Below are 16917 nucleotides of genomic sequence, written 5' to 3' on the forward strand. Positions count from 1 at the left end.
AACCAACCAGCACATGTTGGTACCTGTGAATCTGGGTGGTAGGAGTATAAGTTGATAAATATATTTGGAAAAGAAATGGCCAATACTTGCTAGGTTTTAATAGGGATTCCATCTAAGAAAATTGAAATGGATAAATACAAATATTTATATAGAGGGTATTTATTTTACTGGCATTTTGGGATTAAAATAAAACCCTAAAGCAACTATAGAGTACTATGAGACATATTTCCTTTCTATGGATCCCTATAATGGTAGACCATGTAACACTTGCATGTAAGTTTAGAAAACAGGAAAAAGAGAAAAGTATTTACAAAACACACTATCAAATGAAAAGGCTGAACAAGGGGCTGCTTATACAGGAGCCATACTTTTGATGATCCAAACTTCCAGGTGCATCTTTAAAGAAGCTAAAAGGCAAAGTGGCTTATGTAAGAAAGCAAAGCTTGGCTTCGAACAGTTGCTACTGTAGAGATTCTGTTTTGTATCTTTTACTACCAGATTCTGCATTTGAAGAATGAAAAATTATTTTTCACATCACTTTTCCCCTACTGGATTTCAGCGAGTGTATTTGGGCAGTGATAGACACTGTTATTATTGGTATTAAGTTTTTAATTTTCCCCTTAGATTCTGATATCTTTTAAATAAAACTCTTCCAAACTGCAGACCTGGATAGTCATTCAGACAGCCACAGAATAAGTGGAATCTAAGTGACGTGTGGGCTGTTGCTCAGTCTCTAGGGACATTAGAATCCTTAAGATTTAAATTAAAGAGGTTGATTTCCAGTAAGATTTCCCAAGCTACTTGCCTCAAATCCAACAATAAACTCTTCTCCCGGTCTTCACCGAGTTAATTCCACAACCAAAGGATTCATGAAGCAAATTACAGTTGGAGGCAGCTCAGCTCCAAGAAGTTACAAGGGTTATTTATCTTTATGGGCCCACTGATGTATGCCACACACCCTACCTGATACTTTCCTATTGTAAATGTGACCAATCTGTCAGAGCAATATCCAAGAAATCTTTAATTGACTACAGCTATAGCTCAGGGAATAGATCTACCAATTTCCCCCCAATAACAGAGATTTAATGGAGATGGAATAAGGGAGCTTGTTTTTTATTTAGATGGAATGTTTTAACAGCCTTTTGTAGTGTTACTGAGTAATATCCGCAGAGGTGTCAGTTTATTCTTGCTCATGCAAATATTCAATATGGTGTGATAAACCTCATTCATGCTGTAAAGTGTATAAATGCTGGCTTGTGTCAAAATATGATTGTATGGTTTGATAGGTAAAAGTAGGCAGTTTTCTATTTCCCTAACTGTTATCCCAGCTCTTTTTATCTTTAATTCAGATGATACTAACTGGATGGTGGCTGACATATATTGCCTGGGATTTTGTCTGTGTTGAAGCTCCCTGGTGACAGGGAGCCCATAGGATTCACTGTGACAGTGGGGGTGGGGGGCTCATTTGTTAATTATCCCAATCTTTATCTAGGATTTGAAATCCCTTTGTTGGACTTGACAGTGTGACTGGTTTAACTCATGGGAGAAATTGAGAAAGTTTTACTGGCCTTTCAGAAAGAATTACTGGAAGGCTATTGTTCTATTTACTTAGGTGCCTTTTTATTTTCTATGTCTTAGGCAGTTTGTAAATTCTATGATGTCATTACATTTGTAGCATTCCGCAAAGAAAATAAAATCCTGGCAATGGGCAAGTCTCCCTTTGAGGATGTATGTTGTGCGTCCCGTTTACAACAGTTGAACGCTACCATTCTAGAGAGATGATATGGATTTTAAGTTTGTTTGCTTGCTTGTTTGTTTTTCTTTTGGAGACATGGTGACACTCTGTAGCCTAAGCCTGTTTCAAACTAGTGAGCTTATAGAGTCTTCCTGCCTCTAGTCCTCTAAAGATCTGACACCATGGGAGTGTTACCATGTCTGCCTTGAGATGTATGTTTATCTGTATGTTTATACTGCATCCAAACTGTTCACAAATATTTTGATGAAGTATAAAATCAGCTGGAATTTTCAAGTATGTTTAGGGCATTATTAAAATAGTTATTTTGGTACTAGACATGAATGAAAAGTTTGATAATGTACTATGTATGCCCCATCACTTTGTTTCTTAAAGGTAGTTGTTAGGATCAACAGGATTTACAGTTTTCAGTGGGATAATTGGTTTGGTGTAATGATTCAATAAAATTATATATACACAGTTAATTGCCTACGTAACAAGTATTCATTAATACTCACTGTGTGCGGATCACTTGGAGAATTCCCCTGAGGTGGGAATTCTTCACCTAACTTGTCAAGGGTCTATGTCCTTGTTGGAGATAAAACATTAAATCTGAATCGGCAATGCACAACATTTGATTGCAGAATAGAGAGGTCTAACTCTGTAGGCGTAAAAGGGAAGGAGATGCTTGTGTAGACGAAGATGAGAATGGGACCTGTTAGCACTTGCCTTGGAATTTGACCTGGAAGGAAGCTTGGGAATTGGTTAGACCAGAGGGTGGAGGCAGATAGCCAGAATAGAAGGGCTGCTTGCCATCTAGGAAGCAAAGATCAGTGTGCAGTCCGAGCATCCCAGGTGTGGAGTATTAGAAATCAGAAGGAATGACTTCAGAAAGAGAGAGATATTTTTCAAGCCAAAATATTCCTGCTTTAGGTTTAGTCACTGGAGTCTGTTGAGCAGGAAGGAAGGTGTGCTGTGAAGAGGATTTAGTATTTAGGTCTCAAGTCAAGAGACTGGGGGTCTGGATACCAATGAAGAGCAAACACTGCTAGAAAGTTTAGATGCTAAATGGGAATTGAAAGAATCAGATGAAAGTAATGAATTTTGTGGAATAAGAGATTGATTGTAGGAAGAAGAAAGCAAACCTCCAGGTTATTTTGAAGCATCTAATGAGGATAGTCAGGAAAATGATAGCATCCCAATTGAACTGAGGAAATGCATGAGGTCCCTGGTTGGAGGGCAAGGAACAATAGTCACAATTCTGGACATGGTGAATGTGTGTGGTAATGACCCTGAACTCTGAGAACTAGGTACCCAATGTAAGCTTGCAGCCCATAGTTCCATCACATGCTGAGCTTAAATGACACACTTCCAATGTTTGAATCACAATCTATGCCTTCGGTAAACATGACTTTGTGTGGATTATCCCTTTTCTAGTTTAGGTTGGTGTATGTAACTGTAAGAAGCAGGATCCAGTACTCACTGGACAGTTGCTCGTGAGTGGAGCTATGAATTTCTATAATGACTAAGGGAAGAAATTGGGGGTGGACCTGTGTCTTCTACCTTTTAGCCTGATAACCCACCTCAGAAGGCTTTCGTAAAACATATAGATAGCTTGCAGGTTTTGTAGGAGACCACAGGTCACTAATCTGAGACTAGAGTTCCTCCATATCATGAATAATTCATGGTTACCCAGACTGGACCAGAAATGTTCTGTCAGCAGTGATAAGCCATCCAGGTTACATTCTGGTGGTTCTAGCCAGAATTGGCCTTCTTATCATCTTTTTCTTACTCTGTCCTTGAAGTCCTTTTGAATCAAACCAGAGAGGGATGACTTTTGGTTCATAGCTCTAAAAGAAACACATGCCTATTTCCTTAAAGACTCACCCATTATTCCTTCTATTTCCTTACCTAGCCTTTAAAGTCCCCCACATGTATTTTATGAGCACCTCAAGGTCTCATGGCACACTCAGGGACTTGGGGTGTGAGGTTGTGCTGTTTTGGGAAGTGCTTAAAACGATTGAAAAGAGCCTTTATCTCTTCCAAATTCTTGCAGCCTCCCCAGGATTTGGAGAGGCAGTCAACTCCCCCCACTTTCTAGTTTGGAATTTTTGCTCTTCTTTTTGGCACACTCGGGGTACCTTTCTATCCCTTTCCTTCTGTAAATTTGTTAATTTTTGTTTTATGTATGCAAATGTTTGCCTGCACACTTGTATGTATGCCTGCCTGGTACCTATTGAGGGCAGTACAGGGTGTCAGATTTCCTGGGACTGAAGTTATAAGTGGTTACAATAGGTTGCTGTATAGGTTCTGGGGGCGGGCAGCCTTCTGCAAGAGCAGCAAATACTCATGGCCCATTGAAGAAGCTGTCCGGCCCCCAAATCTACTTAGTTAAAAGAATGGTTTTAGCTTGTGGTACTTTTGAGTTTCTGCGGAATGAGCTACTGAAGCAAGGAAATACCAAACGAAATAGCAATTTGCTTGATATAGGAAGGAAAAAATAAAACAAAACATCCACAGTGGAAGAACAGGTACAAATTAACATTTCTGTCAATATCCAGCTGCACAAATTTAACTCTTGTCCAACATGGCAGCCTTTGAAGTCCTTGATGGCCTGTTACATTTATTTTGAGGTTTCATAAGTTAATTGATTCACCTTTTTGATATATAGTTCTGTCAGCTCCCAGTCTGGGATGTTTTGGGGGTGGTAGTTGCCTACCTCTTATCTTTATTTTATCCAGACTGATTAAGAAGCTGCTGGGTACTTTGCATGTGCGTGATGGGTGGGGCTGGCCTACGCAGGCATTAAAATCCAGGATAAACATTACTTAATCTCAGATACACTAGAAGCTATAACATATACCCCTTATGAAAAATAGAGATTTCTTAATGGGACACATTTTAACAGTGTTCTTCTCTGTTTAGCTTGCAATGAACAACTTACCATGGTTCCCACCCCTGTGGAATTTTGTCCCAATTTATCAGCAGAAATTCATGAAGTTCTTATTTATTTGCAGGTAATGAGTGTGCTTATAGTAACTACCCTGAAATACCCTTGGAAGAAATGCCAGATGCTGATGCAGATGGGATAGCCAATGCTCCGTCCCTCCACATTCAGGAGCCATGTTCTCCTGCAACATCCAGTGAGTCATTTACTCCTAAGGAGGGCTCTCCATACAAGGCTCCCATCTATATCCCTGATGACATCCCCATTCCTGATGAATTTGAGCTTCGAGAGTCAACTATGCCTGGAGCAGGACTTGGAATATGGACCAAAAGGAAGATTGAAATAGGAGAAAAGTTTGGGCCATACATGGGAGAGCAGAGATCAGACCTGAAAGATTCCAGCTACGGATGGGAGGTAAGAATGTCATTTGAGTTAGCACACATATGCGTTCAGGTCTGTAATGAAGAGATTAATTACATAATTGGCCAGGAGGATATTCCGTTTGTGAGCATGTCTTCAAGTTGATGTTTAAGAATCAACTCCCTTACAATCTCACCGTTTGGTAAAACAATGTGTTTCTTAAAGGGATAACATGATAAAAGGGATCCAGGTGAAAGTGATCATAAAAGCCTATCAGCCTAGAAATGGGAAAGGAAGAAGAATGAATAATGTATTAGTGGGTATGTGAATTTGAAAAGTGTTAAGGCATCTTAAACGTAATTCTAAGTTATCATTCAGAATATTAGATGTAGCCATCTTAAGTAGCATGTGGTGTTAGCAGACAAACTTACTCATATGTTTGTACCTTGACATTATCTTTTATGAGGAAGAGAAATCTGGAGGGATTGGAGAAGTGCATTTTTTTTTTTGTAGCTATAGTTCAAGTTTTTTCTCTACCTTCCTCATATATTTTATCACTTTTTATCAAAAGAAGACCATTTACTTATTCTACATGCTTTTTGAAACATAGTAGTAGAAAGTGTGCATGGTATAGTAGTGATTGTTCTGTATGTTTAAATGGTGGCATTTAGTAACGATATCTAATTTAATTTACTTTTTTTTAAAGGATGGGTAATGTAATGGTCTAAGTTTATCACTTTCTTCACCCTTTTGTACCAACACAGTGGGTACATAATACACTTTACATTAATTTTATTTTTATTTTCATTGCTTGAAGCAGAGTTTTACTTAATTGACCACATCAGCCTGGAACTCTTATTCCTGATTCAGCCTCCTAGTACACGCTGAGATTACAGGCATATACTATCAAGTCTGGCTTACTTCTATAGTTTGAAAAAAACTTGTGACTGAATGACAGCATCATAATTCCTGGAAAATCTGGTCTACGGCAGAAACGCTTATAGGCAACCTCTGCATAGATAAACAGTGGCTGTGGAGATGTGAGAGAACTTTCCTTTTACAATTTTTCAGTCGGATAGAAATCAGACAAACAGGATTCATTTTGCTATGTTTTCTTAATATTTACGATCCTTAATAGAATATCTACTTAGCTTTAAGCACAAATGAATATGCATTACCTACAGGATGTAATTTCACCTCTTTTGTTCCCTTGTCTTAAATGTATCCCTTGTAAAATGTATTCAAAATTCTACAATAGTAAACAGCCCTTATTCAGAATCTGAGACGCCAAAGGTTAAGTTCTTGATTGGACTTGAGTGCAAATGAGCAAGCCTTCTGTAAGTTTTGTCCCTAGACACATCCTTGGGAAGGCTGTGGCTTAATAAAATGACTTTTAGACCCATGTGCCAACAAGAGATTTTTAAAAATCACCGTAGCATTAATGGGTACGTGAGTTTGAAAAAGTTTTAAGGCAAATGTGCATAAATTTTATGTCATTATTGTTCACCTGAAAATAATGGCGATAAACAGTCTACTAATAAGTAACTTATTAGGTTTTCATTAGAAAATCTCCATAGTTAAAGAAGTGTAGCTCTGGTTAGGAGTCTCTAGAAGTCTAGGAATAGGCAGAGCTTAACTGTGAAATCAACTTGCAGTTATAGGATTGGAAAGTACAGAGTGAAATCTTTTTAGACACAATGCCCGTGGATTGGGCATGGATTTGGGGAAATTTCTGCACTGAAGGAAATTTTAAAATGATTGTATTCTTTTTCCTCTGTGGAGGAAAATGTCTTCAGCATACACATGAACAAGTATTTACTGTGGGCAGTATAACATTATTTCCTTCATAATGTTAAAACCAAGCTGTTTTAGTCAAGAAATCAAGGTACTATTGCAAAATAGTTCATGGCTTTTTGTTTGAAGACCAGGCACCCCATCTCTGCCCTTTCATCTAGCCGATGGCCAGTTATATAGCATTCCATATCATTTTAATGTTCACCTGCTTGATTGTTTTTGCATCTCTCTCCCTCCTTCCTTCTCTCCCTCCCCCTCCTTGTCTCTCTGTGTCTCTCTGTGTGTATGTATGTACATGCACACATGTGTGCGCCCCGGAGTGCCACCATACAGATGTCAAGGGACAGACAACTTGTGGGGATTATTCCTTTCCGCCAACCATGTGATTTCTGGCCATCAAACTCAGGTGGGCAAGCTTGGGAGCAAGCTCCTTTACCTGTGAAGCCATCTAGCTGACTCTTCCCACAATTTTAAGAGTCTACATTGCGTACTGTGTAGATAAAACAAACACAGCTAGCGAGAGAAGGCTCTTCATGGCTTCGGCAAACTTTATCCTTGGTGGCATGGCTGAGTTCTTAACTATATCTGGTTAATACAAAATCCATTTGCCACCAACAAAGGCTCTCTGTCCACTCCCGTATGCTCACTTTGAATTGTCCTGATGTCATATATGTTTTTGATTGTCCCTCATTCGCCTCTTCTCTGATTAGACTGGTAATCAGATAAGAATCATAGGAAGAAACAGTTTAAAATGAAAGCAAATCTCTTAGACATCCTTAAAGTCAATATGAATGAGGAAATTAAGATTTGGCAGATGATCATAACTGAGGGCCTACTATGCGTCAGATCCTGTGTTAACTAGTTTCCTTTACAGTTCTAATGGAGTAGCTCAGTGCTGTCTTGACTATTCTGCACTGTCCTCCAGTCTGCTCTCCCTTCTTCTTTCAGTAAGCTGCACTTTCATCAACCCACTTGTTCAGAACAGAATGCTTCTTGCCTGGAACTTACTTCCATGCCAGCCACAACCCTTTTGTGGTTTCCACCCCTCGGCACTCTCCTCTTCATATATACTGTTCGCTGTCTCATGTACACTTTTGGGTGTCTCCTTTCTCAGCCTTAGAGATTTTTATATTTATCCTCTGAGTGTCTCCTTGCATGACATCACCTACAAATGTCCCAACCACAACTTAGGGTTGCTTAAATTTTGTTCCACTAGCATCAGTGAAACTGTTTACCGGGAAGCTTGAAATCTTATGTGGTGTACAGGCTTGCCCAGGGGTCCGCTTAGAGTTTTTAAGGCTACACTCAACTGGTCCAGCCTTGATGGTGTTTCACAAAGTTGGGCAGTATTGCCAAGGCTCAGCATATTTCTTACTTCTTGTTTTAATAAGCAGAATGTAGTAGACAGCTCAGGCTGCCTAGACTCGGGGATTAAGCAACAGAAATTCATTCCATCACTGATCTAGAGACTAAAAGTCAAAGACTAAAATTCCAGTTGGTTCTGGCTCTGCTGAGGGCTATCCCTTATTGTAGGGCCTTACTCATACCAAGACATGTGTTTGGTCAGTGAGTGATATCTCTGAACCTTAAATCATTGTTTTACACATTACATATATCTTTCTAAATATGGTACTTTTTAAAATCCTCTAAGTTCAGGGGAATGGGATGTTTTGAAGACATAGTTATAAGCTCAAAACACAGTTAGGTAAAATAATGCAATAAACATTGTTTCCCCTCAGAGGAGTATTGCTTTAATAAAGAGGAACTTGTACAGTGTTACAGTCTGACTGTGAGTGCCACAGCCTGACCTTTGTCACCTATTACATGAGGTTAAATTCTCTAGTGTAAGTTAGGAGCTCAGCACTGGCTATAGAGGAACACATAGGCTAAGCCCACACAAGCCACGGTGGCTGGGATACAGACCACAGAAGCACCATTGGCTAGGACATAGACCACAGAAGCACCATTGGCTAGGATGTAGATTACAGAAGCGCCATTGGCTAGGATGTAGATCACAGAAGCGCCATTGGCTAGGATGTAGATCACAGAAGCATCATTGGATAGGATGTAGATCACAGAAGTGCCACTGGATAGGATGTAGACCACAGAAGCGCCACTGGATAGGATGTAGATCACAGAAGCGCCATTGGCTAGGATGTAGATCACAGAAGCGCCATTGGCTAGGATGTAGATCACAGAAGCACCATTGGCTAGGACATAGACCACAGAAGCACCATTGGCTAGGATGTAGATCACAGAAGCGCCATTGGCTAGGATGTAGATCACAGAAGCGCCATTGGCTAGGATGTAGATCACAGAAGCGCCACTGGATAGGATGTAGACCACAGAAGCGTCACTGGATAGGATGTAGATCACAGAAGCGCCATTGGCTAGGATGTATATCACAGAAACGCCATTGGCTAGGATGTAGACCACAGAAGCGCCATTGGATAGGATGTAGACCACAGAAGTGCCACTGGATAGGATGTAGACTACAGAAACCCATTGGTTAGAGCACAGACCAGCACTGGGTCATTACTGGGCAGAGGTCAGTCCCTATCTCTGAGTTTTAGAGCTCATTTCCCTTGTTCTCTCTTCTTGTTCCCTAGAAACTCAAATGTCTCTAAGATATTCAAAATGATGTGACTGTGGCCTTATTTGAGAAAAAAGCACTATTCCTTAATTCACAATGAAAACTCAGGACAGGCTTCTAAACTTACTTTTAAGTCAAATAACAATTTGAGTAGTGTAGTTTAATTTTGCTTTCTAACATTCTGAGGTAGTTTGTTGGAAAAACTAAAGAATAGCCTCTTTTTTAAAATGTGATCATTTAGCACAATTTTTTAACCTTTATTATCACTGGCTATCAGAAAACTCTACAAGTGTATGTGCATCCATTAATGAGGTGCCTACTGTGTGCCAAATCCCTTATTATGTTCATACTGTCCAGAACTGCTCCAAATTTGTTTGATCTGTTAAAATTCCAGGTATGTGCTTAGCTTTTATTTGTTCTTCTCAAGCATGCATAAAATTGTACGCACACAGAAAAATAATGATGCATGTAGATAGTAAATTTCTCCTTTGTCCTGTTAAACAGATGAGACAGAATAGTGGAAAGACATTATGTTTGACTTGGAAATTCATCATCCAACTTTGATTCAGGGCTGTGAAAATACATTATATTCTAGACTGTAATCCAAAATACAATAGTGCATTGAGGCATGCCTCCCTATCTTGTAAAGCAAGGAGTTCTCATGATCAAAAGTTTGGTTTGAGGCTATGCAATGCTATCATCTGAGATTTTAAAACATGAAACCTCTATGTTCACTGAAATATGAACAGTCATTAACACCCCCACTGATATTGCATTTTTAAGATGCCTAATATCTACATCTGGATTATAAGAACGAGTTGTATATTCATTGAGCCACATTTCCAAGAAGATTTCTGTCTTAATACTTTTGAAGTTGCTTCTACTATGCGAGGAAGACAACTCATCCATGTATATGAACATCTTTAATAGATGTCACAGTAGTGACATTAGCAAATAAACTAAGAAAAAGGTAATGCAATTTAACTACAAACAATAGTATACTCCGCAAAGTACCTAGTCAAAGATGGTCACTATTATGGCTTTTTACTTCATGAGGAATTAATGTCTCTCAGGAGTGTTTTCATTGATTCCTAAGAATAATACAAACTGGCCATACATAATTGGACGCATCTTCTACTATTGTGGGTCAGAACTCATATCCACATATCTTCCGGCACTCAGAGATGTTATGACATTGCTCAGCAGGAAGCACAACAGATTTCTAATCAGGTCTGTTCACTCAAATGCTACTGAAAACACAGATAGTAATTTGACCCACATAAGTCTCAGGGTGGTAGGCACCACTGGGAGAACAGTGCTCTTTTGACTGTTGATGACACTCTTCCTCAAGGCTTCTCAGGTTGCGTGGTAAGGTATGAAAACCTCAAATGGTCAACTGTCACAGGTACACATGGTTTGATTTTGCCCTTTTGTTATTTAAATTATTGTGGTGCTAAGTCATCACATGTGAAACCAGTGTGGGAAGTCCACTCTGGCACTGTGTACCCCGAGGAATGAGCAATTCCTGGTGCTCTCACATTGACAGCCAGAATCCCACTTCCCTGAAAACCTCACTCAAGACTGTCTTCTCACGGAATTGGGAAAACCATCTCACGTGAGCATGAGGCATCTTTGTAAAGGAGGAGGGGCATCTGGATAAGCCTAGTCTACTGGTAGGGGAGATCACCTGCCTCTGCTATCTACGGGATTGTTTTCTCTTAGCTAAAACTGATAACTTTCCACCGAAAGAAATACAGAAACCACTCTATTGGCTTCTGAAAGGTTCTGCAGCATCTCAGAGTCTTTGGCAATACATTTTTATCCCCTTGAAGGCACCTAAACAGTAGGATCATAGATGGGAGGTTATCCTAGTTGGTCCTCTCCATCTTTCTGGGGTCTCCTCAGGAAGGCACCAGTCCTACCTGTTTAGTAGAGGATGGGGTGAAGCTAGACTTCATTCTAGGCCCCTCTAGCTTTCATGCGGGGTAGAGGAGGTTAAATCACTGAATGTTTCTTGATACACAAGATGGCTGGCGAATGGGAGAGAACACACTGTCACGTCAGGTTGAATGAAACCAACGATTTTCCTGCCCTCCACTTTGATGAGCTCACAGAGCACCTTAGATTTCTCAGTTTCTCTCTCCTGTAGACACTTCCCCAACTTTTCCGTTTAGAGATTTCTTATACTTCTAGTTTGTTTTATGTTGCTTTCCCATCCGAATGAACATCACCTTGCCTAGGGTTCGGAGGCCAGGGATATCATGGGTGATTTGTCTTCCAAGCACTGATGCTCTCTGAAGATAGGAAGGTTCTGACAAAGGGCTAGTCAAGGATTTTACCCCAGAACACACCCACATAGACTGATGCCAAACAGCAAAACCAAAAGTCGATGCCATTCTGCTTCCCATATTCTAAAGTACATCCTTAGCTGGTGTAGATGGTACCCAGTGCCACGATGGCGTGGATAGAGAAGTTCTTGTCTTGAAGGACACACATGAGGCTTTTGCTTGTGGGAAGCCAAAGGGCGTCACATGTGTGAGTCAGAGAATCAGCAGACTGCCTTTCCATTTGTGTCTTAACCTCGATGGGCTCTCATTTACCTTAAATCGTATTTGATGTGGAGACCTGACCCTCAGAGATGTGATCATCATAGTGCACAGACATAAAGGGCAAATACATTGACAATTAAGATCAGTTCTATAGCCTATTGGCATTCAGTGTCTTTTCACGCTTCCAGCTTCAGCCGTCACTGATAATGTTCTTATAATTACTGGCTCTTGAAGACCTGGTTCTTCCATGGTTGTTACAAATACTCGAAGCAAAGTTTTCACGAGTTCTAGTAGCTCCTCCTACATTCAGCATTTGCTTAGCATTTGCGGTTCATCCAAGCCCTTGCTGCTCTTAAGAGTCAGGGAGGGATAAAAAGAGCTCTAAAAGAGATACTCAAAAGGAAAAAGAATTATCATTGTGTTTAATAAGAGAAGCGACAAGCAACCATAATTCTTTCCATTAAGTAAATATGTTAGAAAAATTTATTATGAAATGACGCATTATGCGAGCCAGGAATCAAAGATGACATCCTTGCATTAAATACGGTAGATGCCATTAAGGAAAACAGTCAATATGTCACTAAGCCACGGCCTGTAAAAATTAAATTGATTTGGTAAATGTAAGTAAGATAGATCTGTTTGCTTTCATCATCAATTTTGAGTGGGTGAACAGGTGATGTCACCAACCTGGGAGCGATAAAGATGCAGGACCATCTGGAAAGGCAGGTGATGGATGGGCAACTGCTTTTGGGTAGTGACAGTGCTGGGGTACTTTGTCACTTGGGATGCAGTACTTAATAACTTTTCAATACCATCATAATAAATTTCGCTGCCTTATTAATATAGAAATGGTGAGTTATGACCTCAGCGGTGAATATAAATAACTGGGGACACAGCCGTCCAGAGCTGATTGTCGCAGCACGTGTCTTTAAGCAACACAGTTCACGCGTGATCATCAGCCCATGTCTGTGCTGGTACAGTTTATTGCACTTGTCAGAGGAAAAAGTAGTATTATTCAAAATTATATGAAGTCGCAATAAACAAGTTGAATATATTATCCGACTTTTCCTGTAAGTTTCCAAACATGAGGCAGTAAATAATTTTTAATAATGTCTTTTCATGTAAAATAATGTCCATATGCTGTAATAACATCCTTGCTTAACTATTAACAAAACAGTCAACTTCTTCGTACAGTCTCAGGGATATTTTTGTATGTACTTTTCAGTCGCTAGAGCTCCGAGGCACGAAATCCTCCTGCATTAAAGGAGCGGACACAGGAGCCTTAGAACATTTCATTAACACACTCCAAAGTTGCTGAGTACAGACCATGTCACACGTTTCTATTTTAATTGAACAGATGTACTTAAGAGCAAACCACAGCAAACAAAATAAAGACAAAATTATAAACATGTGTCCAGTAAGCAGTGGGCAGGCAGGAGCCCCTTATGAGCATCTGTGTGTATTTTATGAAGAGCCATGGGCTGCACTTCATAAGTTTGCCACTGATGTTTCCCGTTTAATGAGGAGAAACCAAATATGTAGATAGGTGTAAGTTGAAGATGAATTATTGGATCAATCACTTAGCACCGTTGAGGGTGTCTGCCGTTGTTCAGTGGGAAATAGCCAGGGCCAGGCGGCTGTTGTCTGCACAGCAGGGTGCCCAGTGTGCAAGGGAATATGGAAAACTTCCTCCTTCCTGACACTGAGATCTTTATATTATTCCTGGGCCAGGCTGTCTTTGAATTCTGACATTGTCTTTCAGGCTGCAGCCTGCCAGCCTCTTAAACGAAAGGCCTCTCCACCATTTCTATTACTGCTGAAAAGACAGCCAGCAGTCTATTAACAGGCAATAAACCTCAGGAAACCCAGGCCTCATTTCTTGGGTCAGAGGTGGAAATTGCATACTAAATGAAACAAAGGTGCGCCTTGAGCGCTCTAGAAGCTGTGCCGGAGAAAGCACATGTGTTCTGAGCCAGAGTCTCCCACTTAAAGGGGAAGGAGTGATCATAATGGTGGCCCGTGGAGTTAAGTACTCAGCTGAGAGAAATTATATCAATCTGACAAATATAGCCTTCACAGGAGATAAAGTCTCTAATGATCTTAAATGCATATATTTATCATTTAATTCAACGACCCTGCTCCCTTGGGCTTTAGACCAACTCCGTTTTCCCTGAAGCTTGGGAACTTTTTACTAGCCCAGAGAATAATAGCCATTTGTCAGAAGTTCCCAAGTTGAGCAGCACAGTTGGAAGCAAAGGACAGGAGAGGGGGAAATGGTTAATGAGATCATTCTACCTCAGAGAATATTCATATGAAGTTTTATTGACGTACAAACTTTTTTTTTTTTTTTTTTTTTTTTTTTGTGGATGAACAGTAAGTCGTACATGGGGTAATGAAGAAATCTTAATCAAAGTCATTTTCATCACATTTTATTACCATGTATGTCCGAAGCATACACGGCATGCTAATCTGTAAAATGAAGCTCATAAATGGGTAGGATTCATGCACGATGGATGTGGAAAGGTCCAAAGGAGACGCAGAAACAGAAGAAGTTCTAATATTTTATCAGGCAAAGTGGGGGAAACAGGAGAGCCCTAAGAATAAAGAAGCCCTTATGGATGCTGGGCTTTTCCTCGCTGCGTTCTAGGTCTTGTGTGATGAAGCCTACGGTGATGCCCAGGAAGCACGGTGACTCTTGTGTCGCCCTTTGTGAGACTGTCAGGGCCTTTGTTCATGCTGTCAGTCAACTGTCCTGCCCCTCCCACCCCCACCCCCCTCAGGCAGCCACATGGGTAACTGCAGTAGCAACTTGCAAATAGATTTCTGTAACAGCGTATTATCCTTCATGCCTTTGCTCCGGACCTCCCAGCCCCCATCTCCTACAATCTAACCATTCATGTGGCATAGCCCCTTGCTCAGTCCTTCACCATGTGTCTAGCGGTTTGTGTTTCAGTGTCGTGTGTGACACAGTGGAGCGAGCACTGGGCTGGATGCCAGGAGCTGGAGTTTTTGCCCCAAGTCAGACGCGGGACCTTGGAAAAGTCATTTGACTTTCTTCTGTCTCACCCTTGTCCCTACCTGTGTGGAATATTCCCTAGGGTAACAGGTTTGAAGGTTTTATTTATAGCGAGGACATGTTTGGGTCTTTGTGTTCTGGAAAGAGTACAAATTCATTTCAAGTTAAGTAAAAAGTATGTGCATGTTTCACAGTTTTACTGTAAACTTGTGGTTTGCAGACGTGAAAGGAAGGCATCGTTGGCATGTGCGTCCCTTCCTGGATCTTACACTTTCAGCAGAGCAGTCACTTGAAGAACTGTTTTTTGAGTAGAACGATAGTGGGTTAGAGATACTGTGCTTTTCCTGGCTCTCCTTGGAAAGGTTTGTTCCCGGCGTAGGCCAGGTTCAATGTCACCCGTACACTGTTTACAGAGCACTATTCAAACTCCCCGTTTTTTTGTCCTTTCAAACAGAACATAGATACAATGGGACTGTTTAAACAAAACAATACAAAACAGCAAGATAAGAGACAGACAGTGTGGGGTTGAGAGGAATGGTTCTCCTGTTTAAATTCTGCCAGCTGGCTTCTGATCTAAGTGCTTAAGCATCCTTCTCCAGCGTACCTGTGGCAGTCAGATGGAGTAACTATGGCAGTGACCTCAGGGGTCACATGTGAAGAACGTGAGGTTGAGAAGCAGCACACGGGGCCTTAGGCAGGGTGTAGGTCTGTGGTATGTATCCCATGGTGAGCCACTTGATGCCTTCATGATCACCTTTCCATTGGAGATGCTTACTACCTATATGAAAAGACTAGAAAATTAAATGTCCTGGGTTTGCTGAGCCACAACATCTTAGAGTTAAATAGTATTTATCTTCTGAATATTGTTTAGAAGTGGATTTTTTGTGATCCCAACTACTTCTAATGAGGCTTAAATGGATCTTAAGTGGAGAATTCAGGAAGTGTCCTTTAACCATGAGAAGGGGCGAGAGAGGGAGGATTTACCTTTGTGTCTAATGAACCTGTGTTGCAACAAGGTGGAGAAGGTGGGGCAGGGGAGTTAAACATTTAGGCATCTGCAGCATGTACTTGGGAGATAGCTCAGCAAATGAAGTCAGGTTCCAGAACCCATGTTAAAAAAATACAGCAAAGCATACTGGCTTAACTTTGTGATTCCAGACCCAGGGATGCAAAGACGGGGATAGCCCCAGGACTCACTGGCCAGCCAGCCTAACTAGGGAGTCCCAGGTCTATTAAAGAATATCCCCCACAAAAAGAAAGAAGGAAAGAAAGGAGGATAGAAAGAAAGGAAAAAGAAAGAAAGGAAGAAAGAAAGAAAGAAGGAAGGAAGGAAGGAAAGAAGAAAGAAAGGAAGGAAAGAAGGAGGGAAGGAGGAGAGGAAGAAAGGAGGGCAGGAAGGAAGAAGGAAAGGAAGGAAGGAAGACAGGCAGGCAAGTAAGCCAGACAGAAAGAGTGGTAAATGGTGACAGGGGATGGCAGTATCTGACAATACCCGAGGTTATCTTAGCTTTCACACACGTGCTTATACACTCCAGACCCAGCTCTCTTGCTGGTCACTTCCAACAACTCTGTTGGAGGCATCTTTAGTCCCTTGCTTCTGTACCGCTCATTTTGACACTAAGCACCCCTGTCTTGCAAACTCTCCCTGTTTAGGCTTCCATCACAGGGAGGGGTGGGGCTGGTTTGTTCCATAGGAAGGGAGGGAAGAGTGTGATCTGGTCAGGGAACCTGAATGCTTTTGTTCCATTGTGTAGTCTTCTTCAGGAACTGCTGTTGTGGGAACTTTCTGACTGACCTAGAGAACACGTAGCTCCTGTAGGCAAGAATCATCAATGGAGGAGCGACGCTTCCTTTTATATGAAGACAATATACGTTGTCCCTCCATAGGATACTGTTAGTGACGTTAGCCATGCTGTGAACTGTATC

At 40.9% G+C, this 16917-nt stretch overlaps 1 protein-coding gene across 6 annotated transcripts in view; it reads left to right on the forward strand.

The window, feature by feature from the left end:
- MECOM (MDS1 and EVI1 complex locus) overlaps nt 1–16917 on the forward strand; it is a 531405-nt gene that overhangs the window by 255563 nt on the left and 258925 nt on the right. For all 6 annotated transcript variants that reach the window (XM_080929609.1, XM_080929608.1, XM_080929611.1 and 3 more), the window contains exon 2: nt 4750–5093. In XM_080929609.1, the coding sequence (XP_080785735.1) occupies nt 4750–5093 (344 nt within the window). The remainder of the gene's footprint in view (nt 1–4749; nt 5094–16917) is intronic.

This window comes from Micromys minutus (genome assembly GCF_963924665.1).
Source record: "Micromys minutus genome assembly, chromosome: 15".
Lineage (NCBI taxonomy): Eukaryota > Metazoa > Chordata > Mammalia > Rodentia > Muridae > Micromys > Micromys minutus.